The 24,109-nt window shown below is 26.9% G+C and overlaps 1 protein-coding gene across 1 annotated transcript in view; it reads right to left on the bottom strand.

Annotated features, from left to right (window-relative positions):
- Positions 1-3,901: 3,901 nt before the first annotated feature.
- LOC142319309 (uncharacterized) overlaps positions 3,902-24,109 on the bottom strand; it is a 250,944-nt gene continuing 230,736 nt past the window's right edge. Inside the window, exons 15-19 of the mRNA XM_075356430.1 lie at positions 19,788-19,925; positions 15,540-15,605; positions 13,045-13,146; positions 8,144-8,223; positions 3,902-4,243 (exon numbers count right to left, since the gene is read on the bottom strand). Of these exons, the coding sequence (XP_075212545.1) occupies positions 8,191-8,223; positions 13,045-13,146; positions 15,540-15,605; positions 19,788-19,925 (339 nt within the window). The 3' untranslated portion in view covers positions 3,902-4,243; positions 8,144-8,190. The remainder of the gene's footprint in view (positions 4,244-8,143; positions 8,224-13,044; positions 13,147-15,539; positions 15,606-19,787; positions 19,926-24,109) is intronic.

Genomic DNA, 24,109 nt, shown 5'->3' with positions numbered 1-24,109 from the left:
AATAAGTGGTACTTGTTTCCATTGGTTCCAGAGTTGTAGCCAAATAAAATTTTAGTTAATGAAAAGCATCAGTTTGCATCAGTTTGAATCTGACTTCATTTACCTGTTTTTTTTTTAACTTTTTTTTTTTAATTTAAATATATTGATTTATTAATAATTATTAACCTCTGATTGTAAAAAAAATGTTTACAGTAAATAATAATTCAGTAATAACAATAAAAAAAATATATATATCAGTCGTTATTAGGTAAATAAAATTTTATGTACTTATAAAAATGTGTATGTGTAATTTAATAGGCATACAAGGAAGTCAATGTAGTGCCCACATCAGATTTTTTTATTAAACTATAATTGTTTTATCCTTGTTGAATAACACTGGTCTGAATTAGACTGATTTATTTGACTAAATAATTATTCCAATAAATAAACTTTTAAGCCTCAAAAAACAAGGGGGTTAAATGGGGTACCTGTACTGAAAATATAATTTTTTTTTTAATTATCAATATTGAAAACCCATAACATCTAGTATTAATGTAGATAACATGGGAACTTTTTAAACATGGGTTACATGGAATTTGACAATAATTTTAAAAAATGTTTAAAATTTCTTATAATGTTTGATACTTTATTTGTTTTTCAAATTATGGCTATTATTAACAATGTTATTTAAGATAGCTATTGAGCAAGCACGTGAAATGGCATCCAAACCTCTTTTACTAAAAACTTTGATTTTGTTAACACTTCTACTTTAAATACAACGTAATTTTGTTAATAAAAACATCATTTTGCAAATGGGTTAGACTGGAATTCAAAACGTTATACTAAGAATTTTTATTTTTTCTCAATTATACTTACATAATTTGTAATATAAAATGTTATTTATTCAAGACCATCAGATTGGACCCAAATGTTTTTACTGAAATTTTATATATTTTACATTGTACTTCAAATGTTTCTTAATTAAATAATTACCATTTAAAAACCCTGTAGTACATTTGAAATAAATTTATCAAGACCAAAGCCAGGAAAGCTATGCAACCTTTTTCCGTTTTTTTATTATTATTTCACATGTGAAGTAATAAAAGGGAATCCTAGTACAAATAACTTGAATTCTTATTCTTCCAATTAAAAATATTAGTTATTTTTTTAATTTATTTGTTAGTATTAATCATAATAAGCCTGTGAAAGTAGTATAATTATAATTATAAAGTTAGTATTAATCATGAAATCTGTGAAAACTGGAGTTCCTTTTTACAACTGACCAATTCAGTTGGGAGAATTGCTGGTAAAGCTAATAAATCAGTTAACTCAGGGAGTATTTTTCCTGTTACAATTAGTAGCTTTTTGTGAGTTATTAAACTGATTATAAAGTATTATGTATAAAGTTTAAAGTATTATGTATACATTAACATTACATTTCATTTACCAGTCTGTCAGATAAAATTTCATTTATAATTTTGGCATATTAATAGATATACTAAGCAGTGTTTAACTTGTGAGTGATTTATGTGTTGTCAAAAAAATTTAATTATACCATTAAACTTATCAATCTTTTCTGTGTAAAATAACACTTATGAGATAGATGTTTTCTTTTTATTGACATAAAAATATACAGCTTTTTCAGGAGTTGTCAGAAAAATAAAATTTTAACAGCTTTAAAAAATAATCAATGCCATTGAAATTGTTATTTTAACATTTTGATCTGAATATTAATGAATAATACTAATGTTCTAATATGTTTGTTCCCTTATTTATACTCTGTTGATTACTATTTTAGTTAAATTTTAAAACCCCAATGGTATTTTTGCAAAAGAAATGCATTCCAGGATCTGATGAGCATTTTTATATTAATTAGTTTTAAACCAGTATTTATTTTATTGCAAAATAAATTTGGTATCATTTGGAATTGTCAGTTCAACAAAAATTCAACTACAGCAGTTTGATATCAAAATAAAATGATGGAAATGCATGACGGATATAGATTTTGTAACCATTTTATGAACTGAAATGGCAGCTCTTTTGTTCAAGTACAGTCTGGTTGAAATTCATTCTGTTGTTATGATTTGTTACTATTAACTTTTATTTTACTATTTGCTTAATTCATATTAAACTACATGCAACAGAATATATGTTCAGTTGAACCCATGTATTTGAATGAGCACCCTATGTATTTGTCAGACATTCATGTGCACCTGTTTAAAGAGAAGCATGCATTTAAATTTATTGAATTATTTATAAATATTTTCAGAATGGTAATCGGCATTTCTGTTATATAAGGTGATAATAATCAATAACAGTTTTTTTCTTCCTTTCTGATGTATCTTAATCTGGTGGAACAGCATAAATGTACTCTTGATTTGTATTCAACTATACAACTAACACATTTCATATTTTGTGAAAAAAATGTATAAACTGATATTATTGTTTGTAATATAATTTATAAAAAAACATGAAACTAGAAAATTGACTAACCAATAACTAAAATCTAATCAAACCAGATTATAAATTTAATGGAGATTTTTATGTTCCTATCAGAAGATTTTTGTCATTGCCGACAGACTCCTGTACATAACTGAACAACAGTAATGTCATTTTGTGATGAAGACTACTGTGGAATGGTTAAAAGTATTTTGATGTATTTATCAAAATTTTTATAGCAGTTAAAAACTTGATTGAATTCATTTGCAATTTTTTCCCCTGTTAATTTTAATGAGCAATAAATCTTAAAAATATTCAATCAATTTTTCCTCAGGGAACAGTTAAATTTAAGAACTTGTCAAAATATGACATTTTTTAATAATTATCTAGGAAAACATTACACTTGATTTATAAATAAAATTATATTATTTATTTTTACGCATTCACTCATACAAAAATAAATTTACAATATAACAACTTAAAAATATTATATACATAATAACAACATATTTTATAGTAAGAAGTGTACATATCTGTATACAGTCTGTTGTCCTTTTCAGTTGCTGTAATGCAAAGTTATTAATTATAGTATGGCAGTAAGTTCTTATCCATTAAGCTAAAAGGTTAAGGGAAAAGTAAATCGTAAAAAAAGTTATCGTCTAATAAATTATAAAGTTAAATATAAATAATTTAACATTAATGTTTTTTCCTTATAAAATAACCTTACTTTACAATATAACAGCTTTCCTTTCTTGCAATATAATAGAAATGTTAAACTAAAGCTTTACAGTTAGACTGATTTTTTATATTTATATTTTAATACTTTTGTTGATATACATTCATTCAGTTAGATGTAGTATGAGTAAATTTTATTTACATGATTTTGGTTACTATTGATATCTGTTTTTGTTATCAATATATATTTTCAACCAGAATTACACATCTAGTACTTAATTAGTTTTGATAATGAATTTATATGGAAGAAATTTAAATTATTTCACACATTCTTGTTCAAATGATTTTGAAGTAAATATTTTATCCATCTCACGGGAATAAATAAATGTGTTATTGCTAATATGAGTACTGTAATTTAGAAAATAAAATTATTTTCTTCAATCAGTTTTGTGATAAATTGATGTTATCATATTGTAAATATAGGTAATAATGAAATTTAGATTATCAAAATGTTTAGTAGAAAGAATAACAAATATATTTGAGCAATCCTTTTTTTAACACAATTTGTAATATTTTATTTACATTAGCATCTATGTTAGGTACTACAATATAGTTTAATTTATTTGAGCTTAAACTCAAATATTTAAAATTATTTTCATATCTTAAAATTTTGTTCAACTACTGATATTTATAATTATATATTTAAAATTTTATTTACATTTTTTTATTAAATTAAAAATTAATTTATTATTTTCAATCAAATATTTACTTATACTGTATTATTTTTAAATGAACATAAATTGTGTTTCATTGCACTTTATTTAAAATATTCTTCTAAGTATTTTTTTCTGATAACTGATATTTGTTTGGTAATTTTTTTTTAGTGCATAGTCTCATAGTTGTTTTTTTGATTTTAATTAAATCCACTCATGAAACAATATGAGTGAATTGTTTTTTAAGTAACATCACGTTACATTTGGTGTCACAGTCATGCCATGAAAACTAATATAGTCACATATGGTCATAACTTTTACAAAGTATTTCAGTTAACGACTAGTTTTTATCAGCTGACAGTTGTCATATTACTATTATTCGTTATTATTCCCTTCAGTCGTTCTTCTATATATTCTCGTAATTGCTGTACAGCATCCTGAAAAATTATTTAAAAGATTTTTATTATCCTTAAGAAGTTATTGCAGTACTTTCACCAAGGAAATCTTCCCTATGTTTAAACAATTTACAGACAGATTTAAAATAGATTTCCTAAATTTATTTTACAATTAATTCTAATATAAAAGTTACCTTTTCACAAATTAATTATTAGTTAATTATTAGTTATAATTTCACAAATCTTTTGGAGAATGAAATATTTGAATAATATGTACTTGAAAAAAAAATTAGACCATTAGTTTATAGAGTCAAATAGATTATTTTTTTAAGAAGGATAATGGGGCTTGCTATTACACTTACTGTGCAGCTACCATACCAGAAACAGAGCCATTGGGTTGATCCGGACAGTCTCCCCTCAAGATCACATAGATGATTCATTATAGAATGTTCAGGACCCAGTATTCTCAACTACTTTCAAAAACAACTTAACATAATTAAATTCAAAGAATCATTAATGGGGAAGAAGGAATTAAGAATATGGAAAGAATGATGTATCATTAATGGAAAGTGTTTTTATAAACAAAAAATCTCATCCAGAGGAATGTTCAAGTTTCCTTCAAAAGGTGAAATCATACTACAATAAACTAACAAAATACACTCTGAAAAACACAGCGATTCGGCAGTATACAAATTAAATTGCAGTGTTAGCCCTTAATGTTATAGAAAGGCAAAATAAATGTTTATTCGATAGACATTTTACTTTCCCTCAAAAGATCGTCAAATTTCATTCCCTCAAAAGATCAAAGCATTTTTATCCAGACAAGAAGAGCTTGTTACTGATCATCAATTTTGTATTGCTTAGCATAAACAAATGCTGTAACAAAATATGCAACAGTGTATGTATGGTTTAAAATCAGACACTCAGTGCTGCCTATGGGCAGCTTTAGTATTAAGAACATTCTGTATACTATTCAGTCGGAGTTGGACAGTCTTAGAGTATACATGCCCGCCAGTACGGCCTCTGCATTATAGTAATATGGTTTAATATTGTTAATCTTATAAATATAGTATATTTAGTTATCAATCAGTGTGTAATTATTTTATTCATAGTACAGTCCATTATTCTGCTACAACGTACAGCCCGTTAACAGTGTAACATCCATTAGGGTATTAATACATCTAACCATTCCTCACTGTACAAAGATGCATCTTTCAAACACATATTATTATATCACTTAATGCACACATCTTTGTCATGTAACAATTATATTAAAAATTCAATATAATAAACCATTTCGTCCAGGGTAATTGTTACCAATCCTACACTTATAAAAAACATACTACATAAAATGTGGAACAAAATCAAATACTTATCTTGTGACAGAAAACACAAAACATTAATATACATCAACTAATAGTCATATAAAACTACTAACATTTTCAGAAAAGAATGTTACTGTGTTACTTTCAGAATCTAACAAAATACATGTAATAATTTTACTATAAACTAACAAAATATACTCTGAAAAACACAGCAACTCAGGAGTACACAATTTAAGCTCCAGTGCTAGCTCTAAATTGGGTCAGATGCATGATCATTCATACTATAAGGACTGACAGTTAAGTAAACACAACACAAATTATATTCTTCCATTACATAAGGATTTTTCTATTTTTTTTTTAAACACACATTGCTACCAGATCCTCCAATTAGAAAAGAAACTATAATTTGCTTCAAAAAGTATTTATAATAATAAAAAAATCCATTATTTTGAAAGTGAGTTGCTTACTACTTTTTAATATTTTTTTAGCTTTATATTACAGACTAAAAGAGAAAAAAGTAAATAATTAAAAACACTTACAATATCTTGCAGCTAGTGAGCCTTGTACATAACACTGATTTAAAAAAAAAATTTAAATTGACTGATTTGATGATATAGTTTTTTATGGATTATTAACCGGATGCCCCTTTATTATTTTTAAAAGTTTTATTTCTCAGCATGTAATTTTGATAGGAAGATCCAAAAAGGTGCTTGAAATAGAGTAAAAAAATCCAGACTTGCCAGGAATTGAAATCAAGGCCATAAATTTAGCAGCAGTATCACCAACTACCTTAGTGGAACAGAACTGTTTACTTTACAAGTCATACCTGAAGTTTTTATACAGAAAATGTAAACACTGGGTAATGAATTAACTATCAGTAAACATGGGTGAACTCCTAGTGACTGTAGTTTAGTCTTTCATATTAATATTGATTTTTTATACATTTCTTTACACAGAGATTTATATGTACATAGATTTTGGCATACATGTAGTGGAGGATAATTTAGATTATATAGTAAAGGAATTAAAATGTTTACATGTGTACTTCCATTTCATTTATTATAAGAAATATTTACAGAAATTAAGTAGTAATAAAATAGTTGTGCATTGCAAAAGAAAAAGAATTCATGACAGAAATTTCCCTAAACAATAAAATGTACAATTTTACATTCTTTGAATGTTACAAATTGTTTACAAATAAAAAATGTACATGCATAGTTATATAAACATCTATTTTTATGAAATATTATTTACAGAATAGTATTATACAAAGAGCACCCACCAGGCTTAGTGTGTGAGGGCCAACTTTCTTTACTTTCAGGTACAATAGTCTCACCTGACTGATGAAAGTCAGTTGTTCCAAGTTGTGCCTTGTATGGAAATAATGTCTTGTAGTCTTTTGGCATGGGAACAATGCCATGTTGTGCAACAGACAGCATTTTTTTATTGATGTTTAGTACAATATATTAGCCAAGTAGTACTAAGTGAGGCTATGCAGAAGGGAGGATTGGCAATTTCAATATGTTATCACTACCCTAGATGGTGCTACTTATTGACAACTTAGGTAAAGGAGTCAAATGGCTAATGAAGTTAAGTTTTTAAACCTCATATTTAATCTATTGAATTATATTTTCTATGTATATTCGTTACTTTTAACTTTATATGTACATCATTTCAAAAAAATTTATAAAAATGAGTTTTTAAAAAATGAGATTGGAGGTGGGCTTTAAATTTTGATACATCCTTTATTAAGCTGTTATCTTTATAATTCTAAGAACTAGAATTAGCCCTTATAACTATTTTCTCTTGTAAAATGTAAACATTTTGCATGAGAAAATGAATTTTATGAAAAAATTGTCATTCCATTTAGTAACAAGAAAACCCTTTGCAATGTAGCTTAAAAATCTGAAAACATAGTCGTAATAACTGCTCACAATCACAACTAAATGAAATGCTCTAAGTTGAGTTGAAATAAGATATCACTTCATTTGGTGAATAATTAAAAATAAGTGGACATTTTGTAAAGTATAAAAATCTGATTAATTCAGTGGTAATTCTCATGAATTGATGTCACATCATAATTTTCCAATATAGACAAGTTTAATCTGTAACATTTTTAAAAAGTGTTTTGCTGCAGAAGCAATACAAGATTCCTTAACAATTTTTTTAAAAGAGCCATTTGTCCTTCATAATTTATACAAAAAGATTAAAAAAATTAAATTCTTTTTTCTAATAAATAATCTTCTGAAACTTTTCTTTTTATCACAGGTTTTTTAAGAATCTCATAAGACAATCTCATCAGACAATCTCAATCTCATAAATCTCATTTATTTTATACAAAAAAAAAGTTCAGAATACCTTAGTGAAATATGGTTACTTATCACAAAATATTTTTTATAAATTTATTAACTATGTTAAATATATAAGTGAAAGTTATTTAATGATCAGTGGTTTTCAAAGAATTCTCTCTACAATTTACTGCTTATGAGTATTATTTACATGATTTGCCAGGTTTAATGAAAAATTTATGCATATATAAAGCATGTAAGCAAAGTTAGTTATATGATAGCATGCACAAGCCATTTGTAGACTGTGTTGATAAGCAATGTTCATCTACCTTAGGGATGTTGATGAAGATGATGTTCAGTCAGCAACTAGTGCTGACTATGTCTGCCAACGAGAACTGGGTATAATACTCTGTAAAACATGCTAAATTTAATATATCTTATAATCTTCATTGAATAAAAAGATTTGATTTTGATTTAAACAGCCATTGATGTTTATTTTAATATGCTAAATTTTCATAACATTGAACAAAACTTGGTTTTGTTATTAGGCTATGAATAAGAATATACCACAAAAGAAAAGTTAGTCTTTTAAGGGATGTATTAAATGAACCACTTCTTGGAAAAAATTTTACACACTGTTAAACCTTGTTCTTTTTAACATTATTATTGAGATATAATTTATTGTAGAAAAACTGATTAAGGTAGAAAAGAAAAAAGGCAGGCCTATCACCTGGCATGAAATGTTACATGGTTTATGTCTCATTATACATGATTTTTTAAATGTTTTTCCCAGCTGTAATTAAATAACACTCATGAATTTAGCATATTAACAACAAAAACTTTTACAACGAACAGCATCAAAATCCTGAACATTTTTAGCTGTTTCTTGAGTTGTAATTTTTTATCACAGACCCAAGGTTTTCCTTTTTATCCTCAAAATACAAATATAATTTTAGAGAAATTGTTTGATGAATGAACTGTTGATGCACTGTGCACAGCTGTTCAGTGCACCACATGGTCTGCTCTGCGCCAATAGCAGCTAAAATAAAAATGTGAGCACACACATCAAACAAATAAACCCACGTACCATCCTTTTTTATGGGAAAGAAAGATTTCAACATTCTGTAACTGCAAAGAGGTTATTTTTAAATTACCACTAATATGTGTATTTAAAAACAGATCATTTTGAGTATTTTAGAAAGTTTTTCAATGATTGGTTTAGATAAATAGCAAAATAGAATTGATAAAGTTGGCTTTCAGTAAATGTAGGAAACGTTTTGCAATAAATTGTAAATTTTTTTATGCTGTATTGTAATAGCATTGTTACCATATGTACATAATTTTAATTAACAATGGAGTGAAAAAATAGTTGTGAAAGAAAAAAAATATTGAATTAAACTGTTGTAGTCTCAGATTCTGCTAAAATAAAGTAGCTTCATGTAGTAGTTCAACAAAGTATAGACCTTGTACTTATCTGCAAAGTTGCTTTATTGTGATGGGCTATGAAGTAGCTGTATTGTTTCCTAAGAGACAAGTAAGAATGAGATAATTGTAATGAAATTCTTGTCTTCACATCTATTTTATATGGATGGACATGACAGAAAAAACATAATGCCTGATGACCAAGATTTGAACCTAGTACCATTTATTAGGAAAAAATACTTAAATAAGAAATAAAATTCTGTTCTTAATGCACACACATATATATATATATATATATATATATATATATATATATATATATATATATAATATATATACAAATTTTAATGAAGTATAGGAACCCTTAAATAATTTTTCAACAATTAAACATACAAAAATGAAATTTAGCAAATGCTCCTACCTTGAAACAATGTATTTTTCAGTATGGAACCATCACACCCAAAGCCTCAGAGGGCTCCATGGGGGGGGGGGGACAGCTAAACAATTTTAAATGTGAAGGGTACAACTGTGAAAGTATTTTTGTAGGGGATTAAAAAAAAATCAGTCTATAACTGTAACCAAAATGGCAGACATTTAATGTTTTTCATGGCCAGTTTCAAAATTAATCTAAAATGTTTCTTAAATAACTGCTCAACAGTTAAACACTAAAAAAATTATAATAATAAATAAAATCTAGCAAATGCTCCTACCTCAAAATGATACATTTTTTGGTATAAGATTACTATATTCTTTTGAGTCTCCATGGGGGAAAAACTCAAAAACGTTAAACGTAAGGTATAGGGATAGGAAGGGTTATATCATTTTAAAGAGCTGAAAGATAAAATTTTTGTTGACTATAACAACACCCTAACTAAAATGATTTTAATATTTTTCACAGCTAGTTCCAAACATGGCTTAGAGTAGCGACCTCAAGCAGTATTTTATTTTATTCTGAAAAATAGATTGTTTTGAAGTAGGATGATTTGCTAAAAAATTCATCTTTCTACATTTAATTGTTGAAAAGTTATTTAAGAATTCCATGCTTTATCAACACTATTCTTTTTATATATATCAAGAAATAGGTGACAATCATGAATTCAGAGTTCTTTATATTCGTAATTTACTATTATTTCCTACAGATTTTTTACAATAAATTTAAACTTACAAGAATAATACAGAAAAAACAAGATTTAACTTTATATAAAATTCAATTTTTTCCATCAAGTAGTTCATAAGATTCGCTCTTCACAGATAAACCTTTTTCAGATGTGAAGAGTATCACAATTCCTCTTATTTTATTTTGATAAATACAGAACTAGATTGTTGTTATGTTTAGCTTATTGTTGTTAAATTAAAAATTAAAATCTGAATTATCATCAAAAAGTTAATTCAAACTCATTACAATAAAAAATCACATTCATAAAATTTTGAAACAAATTAGTATTTATTTATTCTTTGCATTAAATTTATTTTCACTAAAGATAATTTTTCTTTCATTCATTTAAATATATAAGTTATTATTTAAATAAATATATAGCAAATCTTTATGAAGGAAAAAATATTTATGATATATTTCAGGTCCATTTTCAAGAAACAGAATTTTTAACAGTAGAAATTTAATTTAATCCATAACAAAATTCCTCATCTATTTAGCTCTTTTTTTTTTCCTCAGCCAATTATTATTCCGTTTAGTACTTAACAAACTCCCTAGAGTTTGAAAACAATTTGTATGTGCTTGTATGTGCACATCTCAAATTGTTTACCTTTTAGGTAAACAATTTAGGTAACATAAATATATTTATTTGATATTTTAATAATAAAGAAATGTAATATCAGATTATAATCACAGACAATATGCTTAATTAAAGAACACTCTTAGTTAAAAAAAAAAAAAATGATTATATTAATAAATATGAGATTTATTAAATAAAAGGAAACTTAATAAAAAATTATAAAAAAATTCTTAATGTAATATAAATTGTAACAAAAAGATCTATTTCACTTATTTAATATAGTATTAATTTATACAAATTTTGTAAATGAAAAGTGATGACTAAAATTTTATGAAATAAGAACTTAGACATGAGTTTTAATGCATTTTTGTGTTTTCAGTGCTTCACATTTGTGAATTTTGTCAAATGTATGGATTAGACTGAGAGTTGTAATCCAATGAATGGATTAGATTAAGTATTAATTTGATCTATTTGTATTGTCAGCGAATGATTATAACCACTAGAGATTGATCAGATAGATCAAAAACTTCTTTATTAGTATATTTTGAATGTATCTTAATGGAATATTTGCTAAAAAGAATAGTCATTTTTAGGAAATTACTAATACCTCTCTTTACAATAGACAAATTTACTAGACAATGGAAATGGTTTCCTTTAATCACCTAGGTGGAGATAAAATATTCCATGAGTTGTTTGAACTTATCATTTTTAGTTTTTGTTACTTTAATTTTAAATGAAAAAGGGATTTTTTTTTAACTCATATTATATTTAAATTTTAATGAAAATAAGAGCATCATAGTTAACTTGATCTTGAAAGAAAATGAATTTTCAGTATTTTTCATTAATAGGTTCTAGCAACCTTACTTTAAATGTTATGCACTATTTGTTTTCAGATAGAATCCTTTTTTAAAGTAAAATTTAGGTTAAAAAAAAATCGCAGAAAATAAATGTGAACTTTTTCTAAGCAGTTTTTCATTCAAACAATAATCTGCGCCTAAATTATTTTGGGAGACCAGTTGGGGAGAATAAACTCGAAAATTTTAAAACGTAAACGGCTTACTGTCCACGTCAAGTACTGTGATCTTGATTGTAAGTGAATAAAAATAATAAACAGTTTTCAGAGATTTTTTTTAACTAGCTTTCTAGAGCCGTTTTATGTAAATGGAACTTAAAAAGTCGATCAAGTATTCTGTTGATGGTTACGTGTTAAGTTCAAATTACGGAAATCATGAAAGGAAGATTACTACCTAAATTTAATCATGATATTTTTCCCCTATTTTAACGCGGCACAAGTGGTACACCGAGAATTCCACTGACGTTGAAAGTTTCTTTCAGAATGAGTTCTGAAAGCAAATTTAAATAAATGTATTAGAGTTACAATTGGTTTACACACTTTTGTCATAATGTCATAATTCGTTTATTTATATATCAGTAAAGAAAAATGATACACGCTCGTGTCAGCAGTGTGCACACATATTTTATGCATGTAGAGATAAAACCACTCCACGAATAAAATAATTATATTTTACGCTTAAAGAGGCTAACAAAAAATAATAATTATTTTTTGAATAATTCTTTTACTGTAAAATTTAAAGTAGCCATTCATTTCACATAATTAATAAAATTTAATTCGTGACTTCATAATTTCATTTAAAGGAAAATTTACTTTCCTAATCACTAAAAGAGAAATTTTGTAATCAAAAAGCTTTGGCAGCATGGCATCAAGCTATTCAGCGCGAGACATGATGAAATGTGTAGTTAAAGGTGATCATGTTCCGTGTGGATTTGCCTTTGTAAAGTTTGTTTGTGACTGGATCATAAGATTAATTAAACATTTTATTCAGATGCGGAATTAGTGAAATACTATAAGTTAAATGATTAAATAAATGTGGGTGGTTGAACGAAAAAGATATTAATGTTATGATAAGCGATTAGTTGTTCATGATAAGTTGTTTATAAGACAGAACTTTTAAGAAAAGAAAAATGTAGTGAATATAACAGTGTGGATGGTTTGTTGATTCACTTGCCTAGTGTGACGAATGATTTAAATGTTGAAATAATTATATCTTTGTTACCTGTATAACGAGTCCCATAAACTGTGATACGGCACGTGACATATTAATTGCTGCAGAAATTAGTGGCCTTCGAGGTGTTCCGGTGTCTGTTGTTTCATCATTCTGAAAAAAAGGTTAGTGTCAGTACCCTAATCGTTTTATAGAAATGTTCTTTATTTTTCAATCAATAATGATAATTTCTCATGTTTGAAGATGTAGAGATGTGCCATATGCAGTAAATAATATTCTTGTTTACTGTTTAGTTATTACTTCAGCATCATTAATCGTAACAACGACTAGAGGCAATGAAAAACTCCAGACGTGTGTGTGTGTGTGTGTGTGTGTGTGTTTTAAAATCCTTTTGTAATGATACCTCACATTATACTTCATTGTAAATTAATCAGTAGTATTTACCTCTAACGACCATACACAAGTATCCTTCCTTTATAATTATTGCTAGTTTATATACATTTAATATGATTACAAAGTTGTGATGTATTTAGTTGAACATTCTGTAGAAGTGCTTCCTTGTTGATGAAGTGGCTTTCTTCAGTATAGGAATTGTTTATTTAGTTTTCTTAGAAATGGTTTCATGATTTTTTTATGCGACTTATTTTTAAAAAAGTATTTTGGGTTCCTGGTGTGAGAATAAAATATTAAAACTGTATTCCATGATTTATTTGTAATTTTTCTAAAGCTACGTAAGATTTTTGGGCTAATTACTGTGGTAACATTGTCAATGTTCATGTCAAGCTAAATGAATGTAAACAAATTAAGAACATGTGAACATTTTGAATTTATCATCCATAATTTTTTTGTCATTTATTATATATAAACTTTTTAAATGATGTGACTTGTAAAATTTGATTCTGAATTTGTGTGATGAATATCTTGGTTTACATTCATTTCTTATACAAAGTAAAAGATGCATGAGTGTTATGACAGTTTCTCTATTAAACTAATACAGGCCAAAGACTGTGCAGTGTCTTTGATTAATAACATTACATCTTTTTGTCATACAGTACAATGATGTTTAGGATTTGGTACAGCCTTGAAAAATTGTAAGAAAGTGTAAATTTTGTACATCAAAGAAAATTTTATTAGGGAATTTATTATTTTATGACTTCTGATGAAAGTTTTGTCACATTCGTCACATTCTTCCAAGTTGTTATTGTTAAGATATCTGTAATTTCCCTTCCAACTGGATTACAGAAATAGAAAGTGTTCTTTGGAACTGGAAGGAGATGGCTCTAAAACTTCATCATTTTTTATACCATCCTCTTCAGTACTTCTAACCCCTGCCATCTATCTGTGATAGCTGTATATTATGCTAGATGTAGCAAATGCCTTATATGTAGGTAGCTTTATTTTTTGTTTGCAGTAAATATTCTAATTACAGATCTTTAAGGTGAACACATTATTATGTGATTTTGTTTAGTTGGTTATTAATATCAGTATTTAATGAAACACCATTGGCCTTATTCAATAATGTTTCTGAAAAGATGTAGCTTTTACTGCTAACATATTTAATTTTAAGGCATTTCTTATTAGATGGGGTATGAAATTCTAATATGTTAGCATATTGCTATATCTGTGACACTGTTTTTTTATTTATTTTGAGGAATATCATTTCTGAGTAGGCTCTTTTGATTTCCTGAATTAAAAAAATATAGTATATTACAAAAATGGGCTGTCAGATCATGCTCATAAGTACTATACCTTATAAACTGATATTTAAATAAATTGAAGTGCTTTCTTATCCTTGCATTTATATTTATGAATGTATAATCTTTGTTAAGAGGATCGGCCACTTATTCTTATAAAATAACAGTATCCCCCGCTACCAAACCAGAGAAACAAATGTGTTTCTTTTTGTAATTTAAAACAATAGTTTAGCTAAGAAGAAAGTGCTTATTATGCTTTCATTGCCATTTTTAATAATTACTAAATCACTAGTGTTAAAAACTTGTCACCAGTTTATTTAAAATACTGTCAATGAATTTTTAAATAATAAAAATTAATTATTTAAAAAATCCCTGAATTTTCTGCATTTCATTCTAAGTTTATGTGAGTTTATGCTCAAAAGGGCTTTATTAATGCCTTCAAAATTGTGAATTATTTTTAGTAATTTTTTATGTTTAATATGTTCATGTTTTTACCCTGACATTTTTCATGTGTGTATAAATATTTTAAATAATTAATATTGACTTCAGTTACATCAATTTTTAATTTTACGATTAATTATATATTTTGTTATGCTGCTCTGATCAAGCTTTTATCACCATTTCCCTTGATTCATCCAGGCAAATCGTGAAACAGTTTTTTTTTATTCGTAGGATAATGTATTACCATTCCTGAGATGATGGGTACCAATCAGAATAAAAGATTTACTTGTTCACAAATTTAAAAGTAAGAATAGATCACTTTTTGTAGTTATACCCATACTGTGCATTCAGAAAGAAATTTATAAAATAAAATATATATATATCATTACTTTTGTTTTTTGTTATACTTACTGAATTTTCTGTTTCAACATCATCAGTGTTACTCCCCAAAGACCTGAATAGACCTCCTCTTGGTCTCTGAAAAAAGTATTGTTATCTTAGATTTATGGAATATAAATTAGGGTGCCTTTTTATTTATATTTATATTATTTATATTTGCCTTTTATTCTAAAATAAAATATTTTATAATCATTCAGAATTTTGGTTTCATGATGTAAAGAATATTATTTTTAGACTTTTTTTTAATGAATAATGGTTGGTAAAAAGTAAAAATGCTATTAGTAACAAAGTTCAGGAACTCATATTAAGTAAAACAGTAAATATTTAAAATATGGTTTAATAATAATTAAAAAACTGAATTATAAACTCTAGGACAGTAAGCTTCACATTACTTATATAGTATTTGTAGACATACTCTACGTATGTGTAGCTTTTGTTATGTTGGCTTTTCTTATGTGCTGCTTTTGTGATGGTGTTTCATCTTTTCCAAGTCCCCATTAAGGGGTGAAGGCAAAAATTATTTTCTTTTTTTTGTCATTCTACACTCATAATCACATGCTTGTACATTGGTGATTCCAATACATTAGTATGCCGCGTTGGTTATGTATTTTGGCAGTTTCATTCAGGGGTGGAGGAAAATAAGCATATTTTTTGCTTTTTTTCAACATATATTGGTTTTCTTGCTATCTTCAGACTGATTTTACCATGACTTCTGAATATCGATCTTGATATGCCATTTAATTTTGGTTATAATTGGTTGAGTGTATGGCGAGGTATGATCACCATATTTTACTCCGAGTCAATTCATATTTTTTTTTACTTTATTTGCAAACTTTCATTCTTTAATTTTCTGCTTAATTTTTCTTCTGAGTAGTAGTCTGTTAAGACAAAAACCCTCAGTTGCAGCTAGTACAAGAAACTCACAAGTAAAAAATATATTTTTTATATATAATGTAAATATAATTTATTGTAATAATGTAAAATTAAAATTTATTATTAAATTAATAATTTAATCATTGATTGGATATAAATAATTTACTACATATAATATTATGTATAATTTATAAATTTACTATAACTGAATTAAAAAAAAGAATTGGAAGTTGTTATTTATTAGTAGATACACTCGTTTATAAGTTTGACATGTTTGTAGATTTGTGCTATATTTTTGTGCTTACATTTCTGGGAAGTTAAATAACCTGAATAAGATAGTACAGTAAAACTTAACATACCTTCCATAACAACTAAACTGCTTTAGGTTATATAGAGTGATTAAGGGGGCGGAACAGATTGATGTAGTTTGAGGAGGGAATTGATGACATAAATGAATGATATACTATTTAGAGCTAATTTTCTACTCTACAGTAATCATAATCAGTAGTTTGTGCAATCATGAATTTGATGTGTTGGAAGCTGTCATGTACTCTTGTTTTTGGCCCATCTTGAATAATATGTGTACAGAATGCAATTCTTCATTCTGTTCTTAGTTTATCCAATTCTCACATTTATGAATATTAAGACAGCTCAGATTAAAGTAAAATAATTTAACAGAAAAGTTTGAGCTTTTAATATAATTTGTTTAAAATTCTGCCTTCTATGAGTATATTCATATAAAGAAATTTATTTTTAAATATAAGCATACGTATCGCATATTATAAAATGTTACGCATAAGATCTAAACCATGATAGCATGAAGTGATTAATGATAGATGATTGATATAGTAAAAATTATGAATTTGGATGGTATTTGAAATATTTATTACTTTACAAAGATTGATTGCTACTCAATCTCTGTTAAATTTAATTTCACTTTTTTGAGCAGTTAAATTTCTTTTGATTGTTGTCATATAAATGTGGGGTACTATTTTCTCTGCTAGTTTAATCATTTTCTCAAATAAATATATTAGTTATTTTAATGATTGTATTATTAGTTATATTTTTTTCTTATTGTATCAGTATGGTGGTATAGAATAGGTTTACATAGTAACTTGGTATAGTTTTATGTTCAGATTTTTATAATTAGCATAATTATAAGTTGACTCTGAATTAATTTAAATTAGGGTTTAGTGTTCCTGTAGGTATGTAAATATGAAATTTTTAGATTTAATACAAAATTATTATTTTTTTTTATTTGAAACTGATGAGAAACATAAAAATTTTTATTGGAAATTAAATTAACATGTTGACTGTTATTGTGTTAAGTCTGTTATTCTATTTAAGTTTGGAAACGACATAAGAAATATTTTTACTTGATATTATTAGACACTATTCCTTGAGCATACTAAACATCCTTAGTGCAGCATAACCCATTAATTTATGTAGTTTTATTCCAGTAAAAGTTGCTGTATATCTTTTAACTAGTATTTTTTAAAGATTTCTCTTCTTACATTTTACATATTTCAGTGTTTTAATAGATTTCTTGTTTTAATTGTTAGTTTTACCATTTAGGCTATTTATTATACTAATAGACATTAAGATTGTATTATATAAAAACTTTTGCAGCCTGGTACTTGAACAAATTATTATAAATAAAACAACTTAGTACAATATCATTAACAAGACAGAAAATTGACTATTAATTAAGATAGAAAAACAAGCAGTGTATATGCTTGAAAAAATAAAATGGCTTGAACATAATGTATAAGCAATAAATCAACATATACAGTATTAATAAAATACTTGAATCTTTAAATAACTTTTTAACTGTCAAACATTGAAAAATGGAATTTAGCTAACGCTCTTACTTTGAAATTATCTATTTTTTGGTATGATACATCTGAAGTCCTCATGGGGTTGCAGATTAAATGAAAAGAGTAAAATAGTAGGGATGTGATATATCGTTTTAAAGGACGTTGATAAACAAAAATGTTGATCTAAAACTTTGGGCTATGACAACTGTAATCAAACTGGCCAATCATTTAGTCTTAAGTGCTATGTGAATAATTATTCAACATGAAATAATAAAAAAATTAAATTTAGCAAATGCTTCTACTTCAAAGTTATTTATTTTTTGGTTTAAGACACTACTTAGGGTGTGAATTACCATTTAGAATAATACCATTTTTCATACAATGCTTTAAGAATTTCTGATTTTTTAATATTATAAAATCAAAGCTTTGAAAAAATTAAATAATTATGAGGGGTGGAAAATCAAATATAATGATATGATGTGTGTTGGAAGTAATGACCTGGAGAAGAAAATATTGTTCACCTCTGTAAACCAAACTGTTTGTATTTCCAACTTCATGTTGAAGACCACTATTCCACTGTATAGTATTTTCTTGGTGAAACATGGCGGTTTGTTAATTCTGTAATAAATTGGTAATTGATAGTGTAGGAATCAGAGCTACTATGGGATTCTTAGTTTCTTTTTACTGTCAGCCTAATAAAATATTTGAATTGCGGCTAGGCTTTCTATAATAGCTGTTGGTTCAGCTTTTGAGTTGATGACCGTACATTCATGTGCAAAACAGAAATATTATCAGTTCCCAATGCAAGAATGTGATTTGGTACTTAATCTGTCTGGTGCTTCAGTGTGATACAAATCTGCTTATATCTTGAGTAAAACTCCTGTTTGCATCCAAAAAATGAAACAAAATTTTAGATTATTTAATGTGTTATTAAATAAAAGAAAAATGTTTGTATATTAAAGAGGACAGAATTGATTCAGTTATTATAAAAAAGGGATTTACTGTTTAATATAGTTAAATACTTGACGTTAGGGTAATTAAGAAGTGTATCTTTTTATATGTTTTTTTTAAAAGTTTTTTGAAGAAAAGTGATTATTTATGGTCCCAAGGTTGAAATTTAATTTTGTGTATACTAGATAGAGTTAAAAAATGTAGATAAAAATGTTTTCCCTGTACCATTTCTAGTAATTGCTATTCTTAATTCACCTAATTAATATTAAAAAAATTGTTCATTATAAAAATGTTATTTTATTTATATTCTGTGGTTTTTCCTTGTTCAGCAAACAAAAATGTATTTAAACTTTAAAAAAAGGTGTAAAAATCAGTTCACTTTCTAAATGTATAGAAATGATAAGAAAACACCTGAAAAGTAATTCTGAAAGAGCATTTTCAAACAGTTAGAAAGTGAGTAAATTTTTATGATTTTATGATGTTTTAGTATGAGACCAATTTATTTACTGAACATGCTGTTTTCTACTATACATTCTAATAATTTTTATCTCGAGGAATCTGGTATTTTTAAATACATCTGTGAAAAAATATATATTTGTCATTAATTCTTTTTAATCACCTGACTGTTAAAAATGGATGATAAAGCAGGGAATGTACGCTGTGTGGTAGTTGTAGTCGTTGAAGTTTTTGGTTTTCTTGGTCTCTTGGTAGTTGAAACTGATGTCGTTGAAGTGGTTGGATTTGGTGATAATAATTCCTATAAATGAAGTAAAGATTAGTTTTTGTATTTTTGTTGAATCGCTGAAGAAAGTTATAATTCAGTTAATGATATCTCTTTAAGTTTATTTGCTGTGTTATTATTGTTTCAATATCATTTAGTACTGGGTGAGCAACTTAAAACTGAATTGAATTGAGCTGGCTTGAATTACAGTTATTTGAATGTCACCTTTAGAGCAGCTACTGTTGCTGCTACTATTAGCGCCACTACTGGTTGTGTATGTTACTTTTCTCATCTGTTGTTGCATTTGTAAACTGTTCATGCTTCAGTGCAGTATAGTTTCATTCTTTGCAGTTGTGCTATTCTAATATGCCTTATTTGATTGAAGAAAGCTGAAATGCACTAAAGCTTATATGCCCTCTAGATCCTTTAAAGAAACACATCAAATATTAGCGGAAAAATGTCCAAATGTCAGTATTCTAGCAAAATAACACAATTTAAAAAATATGGCATTAGTTTCAGACGCAAAATGAAATAGATAACTTTCCATTAGGATTCCAGAGGCAATAGTTGAATTCGAATAATTTCTGCTGGTCCAAAAAAATCTATTCCTAATTTATCACAACAAAGTGGTGTAAAATGCACATCTTGCCGTAAAATTCTTAATGATTTATATTTGAAATCATATTGTGTAACAACTGTGCAACAGCTTAAGATTAGAGGACAAACCAAAACATCTTGATATTACAACTGGCTTCTCAGAAACATTATTGATGGACAGATAGACCTGATGCTGTATTTCATATCAACCATAAGGCATGGTGGTTTCATTTATATTGGTATATTGATTCGCACAACACCAGGTGTCAAATGTCTGAAAATCCTCAAGATTTTTGGGCATCCACTTCATGAAAATTGGTGTACAGTGTGCTGTTTCTGATAGTCAACACATCATATTATAGTGCTTAGTATGGGGCAGATTTTTATAGCAGGCCAAATATTATATACATATTTAATATTTAGTGGGGCCAATATTTTTTGACTGGACCATCAATTCAGAAGTGAACTGTAGAATTTTTAAAGCATTCTACATTCAGTTAACTGCTTGCAAAAAAAAGTATGGTTTTTTTCCAGTAAAATGGAACAGTGTGTTACACTTCAAACAATTCAGTAGGACACATTTATGCGGCTTTTACAGAAGAACAAATTGTCAGCAGAGGGAGGTGGCCTCCGTGTTCCTCAGATTTTTCTAGATGCAGTTTTTTCCTTTGAGCTTTTTGAAGGATAGATTATGAATTGAATCCACAAAATATTGATGAACTGAAGGGAAACGACAAGAAAAATCAACAGCATTGGTAACTACATTGTGTGCTAGGTGACTCAATATGATCACTTGAGCACAAAAGTGCATCATTGAGCTGGACACTCATTTCAAATATATTTTTAAATAATATTGTAGGTATGTATGTAAACATTTGATAATTTAAATATATATTTAATTTAATATTCTTTTTAATTTTTAATTTCATTCATAAAATGTTACATGTGGCAACTGTTTAGTCGGTAGTACTTCAGTTTTAAGTTGCTCACCTGATATTATATGTCTGTAGGTTATGAATAAGTAAGAAATTATATGATATAAGAATTTCTAATTGTCAACAATAGTAAAAATCATGTGATAAATTTTCAAAATAAATTACAATTTCGAAGTATAATTTTTTTGCGTTTTGTTATTAACTTCTAAGTAGGTTAATATATGAAGAAAGCATTAAATTATTAATCTGAATGTTTTAGGTTAACTGAGTCGATGTAACTTTATTTATTTAATTACTTAAATGATATCATACAGCAATGAGGTTTGCAGGTGTTAGGTTTTGGTTAATAATGAATGCATTTTCTTTCTGATTATCATAAGTAAGCAGAATCTGATTGTTAGCATTATTTATAAATTAAAAAAATATTTACTCTAAGAGAATCAACCTCAGTTGAAAAAATAATACTTTTCAATTTTTTAAATTCTTACTTTAAGTCACTGCTGAATAGTAATTATCTATCCATTGTTTTAAGTAATTGAACTACTAATGATAACGAGAAATTGCTACCAAGAAACACTAATGGTTAAAAATGATAATTTATACTGTTTAATATTACACACAGTGTAATATTGTAATGGATGAATGAATCCGTTTCGGATTCATTCATTCATCCATTACAGATGCACACACACACACACACACACATATGCACAGTAGCAAGTAAATTAATCAGAACAGGAGGGAATTTTTTTTTATTTCTATGTTGTGGCTGCACTGTTTGGCCAACCCATTGTTTAAGTCGTCTGTTTAATGTGAGGTTATTCTTCGTTTATTTAGCAATTTTCATTATAATAGACTTTTGGGAACATTTATTTCACTTTTTATTACAAAATCATATTTTCATATATTTTATTCTGTGTCTTGAATATACAATGGATATAACTCCAAGAAAGCATTTGAAAATTGTTTCTCTTTCTGAGCATACCAGTATGATTCAATGACAAATTGCTTCTGAGTGTGGTGTTGGACTAGGGAGAGTGAATGTTATTTTAAAACAGTTTAAAGAAACTGGTTCCATTTCATTTCAAAGGAAAGCTAAAGATGGCTGTAAATTAAAAACTACAGGATCGGTTATTAGTGAGAAAAAGTAAACTTGATCCAGATTTATCTGTTATAGACTTACATTGATAATTACTAGCCAGTGGTATGCGATTACACATGGCAGTTGCAAAACACCAACTACTTTAAGCTGGACAGAAAGCTTGTTTGTTGGCCAGCTAAAATCAGATTTTAACACCAGCATTGTGCAAAAAAACCCTTATGGGCCAAAGCACATGGTGACTGGACCAAAGAAGATTGGAAAAATGTTATGTTTAATAAAGTAACCTTTTATTAATAACATCTGTGTTCAGATTAATTTGCGCACTACTGTATATGAGGGGCATTTTATTTATAAGTCTGCAAAGTCAGGAGATGGTGCTTGTAGAAACTATTGAGGTCATTCATAGTTTGCTGGATCTCCAGTAGGAGGATACATTAAAATCCTGTTGTCAGTCATTTGAGTCAATCAAGTGATATAATATGTGAAAAATCATGAAAGAATTTCTGTATGGTAATGAAAAGCAAAACTGCACCGGAAAGTATTATGTTGAGTCAGCTTTGTCAGTTAAAATAGTTTACCAGTGGTTTATCTATTTTCAGAATTGTCATATGAACTTAAATGATGCTGAATGTTTGGATGGATTAGTTTTGGATTATTTTTTATTTAATTTTTGAAGTTACAACTATAGATAATATTGAAAAAATCCATGATAATTTGTATAAACAATATTTTTCCACATACCAACAATTTTTTTAATATATTATCCAAGTGCTTTCAGAGTCATTGCTTCATCATCAGGGATTATTTAAAACTATGAATTTGTATCCGTGCATATAGTGTTATATATATGATTAAATTAAAATTGTATTTTCATAACAGTTGGTCATCAATAATTAAAATAAGTTATACGTTAAGTAAAATAAAACAAGTGCAACTGTTAAACAAATAAAACATATTTATTATAAGTCATGACAGTAGAATGTTTACGACTGTTTATGAGGTATGAAATGAATTATTGCCAACCTATTTATTATTGTATAATTTGTTTTAATAGAATATCATTATCAAATCTGATTTGTTTGTTCATTAATTTATTTTTATTCAAATATATTTGTAATTTCTCCAATATGTTAGTTTTATGATAATTGTTAGTGTATTCTAATATTTAAAAAAATTTGTTTGGGTTATAATTATGTCCATTTTCTAGAATGTGTTTAGTGAAGTTAGATTGTTCTTTATTATTTTTAGTTATCCATCTAACATGAATAACTAAAAATTGTTAAAACAACACTTTTAATTTCATTTTAATTATAATCGTACATATAACGCTACTTGCACAGATATAAATTCACAGTTTTAAATAACCCCTAGTGATGGAGAAAAAGAACTTCCTATTGACGGAGTGCTCTGAAAGCACTTGGATAATATATTAAAAAAATTGTTGATAAGTGAAAATATATTGTTTATACAAATTATATCAATACTAATGGTGCCAAATGTTAGAAAATTAAATCCATGATATAATGACCGAATAGAAATCTGAAAATGCATGAATTTGCTAAAAAAACAGGCATCTCAGATGAAGA

The sequence above is a fragment of the Lycorma delicatula genome, chromosome 2 (genome assembly GCF_047948215.1).
Source record: "Lycorma delicatula isolate Av1 chromosome 2, ASM4794821v1, whole genome shotgun sequence".
Taxonomy (NCBI): Eukaryota; Metazoa; Arthropoda; class Insecta; order Hemiptera; family Fulgoridae; genus Lycorma; species Lycorma delicatula.
The sequence above is the reverse complement of the archived record's forward strand: the minus strand, read 5'-3'. Positions and strand labels throughout refer to the sequence as shown.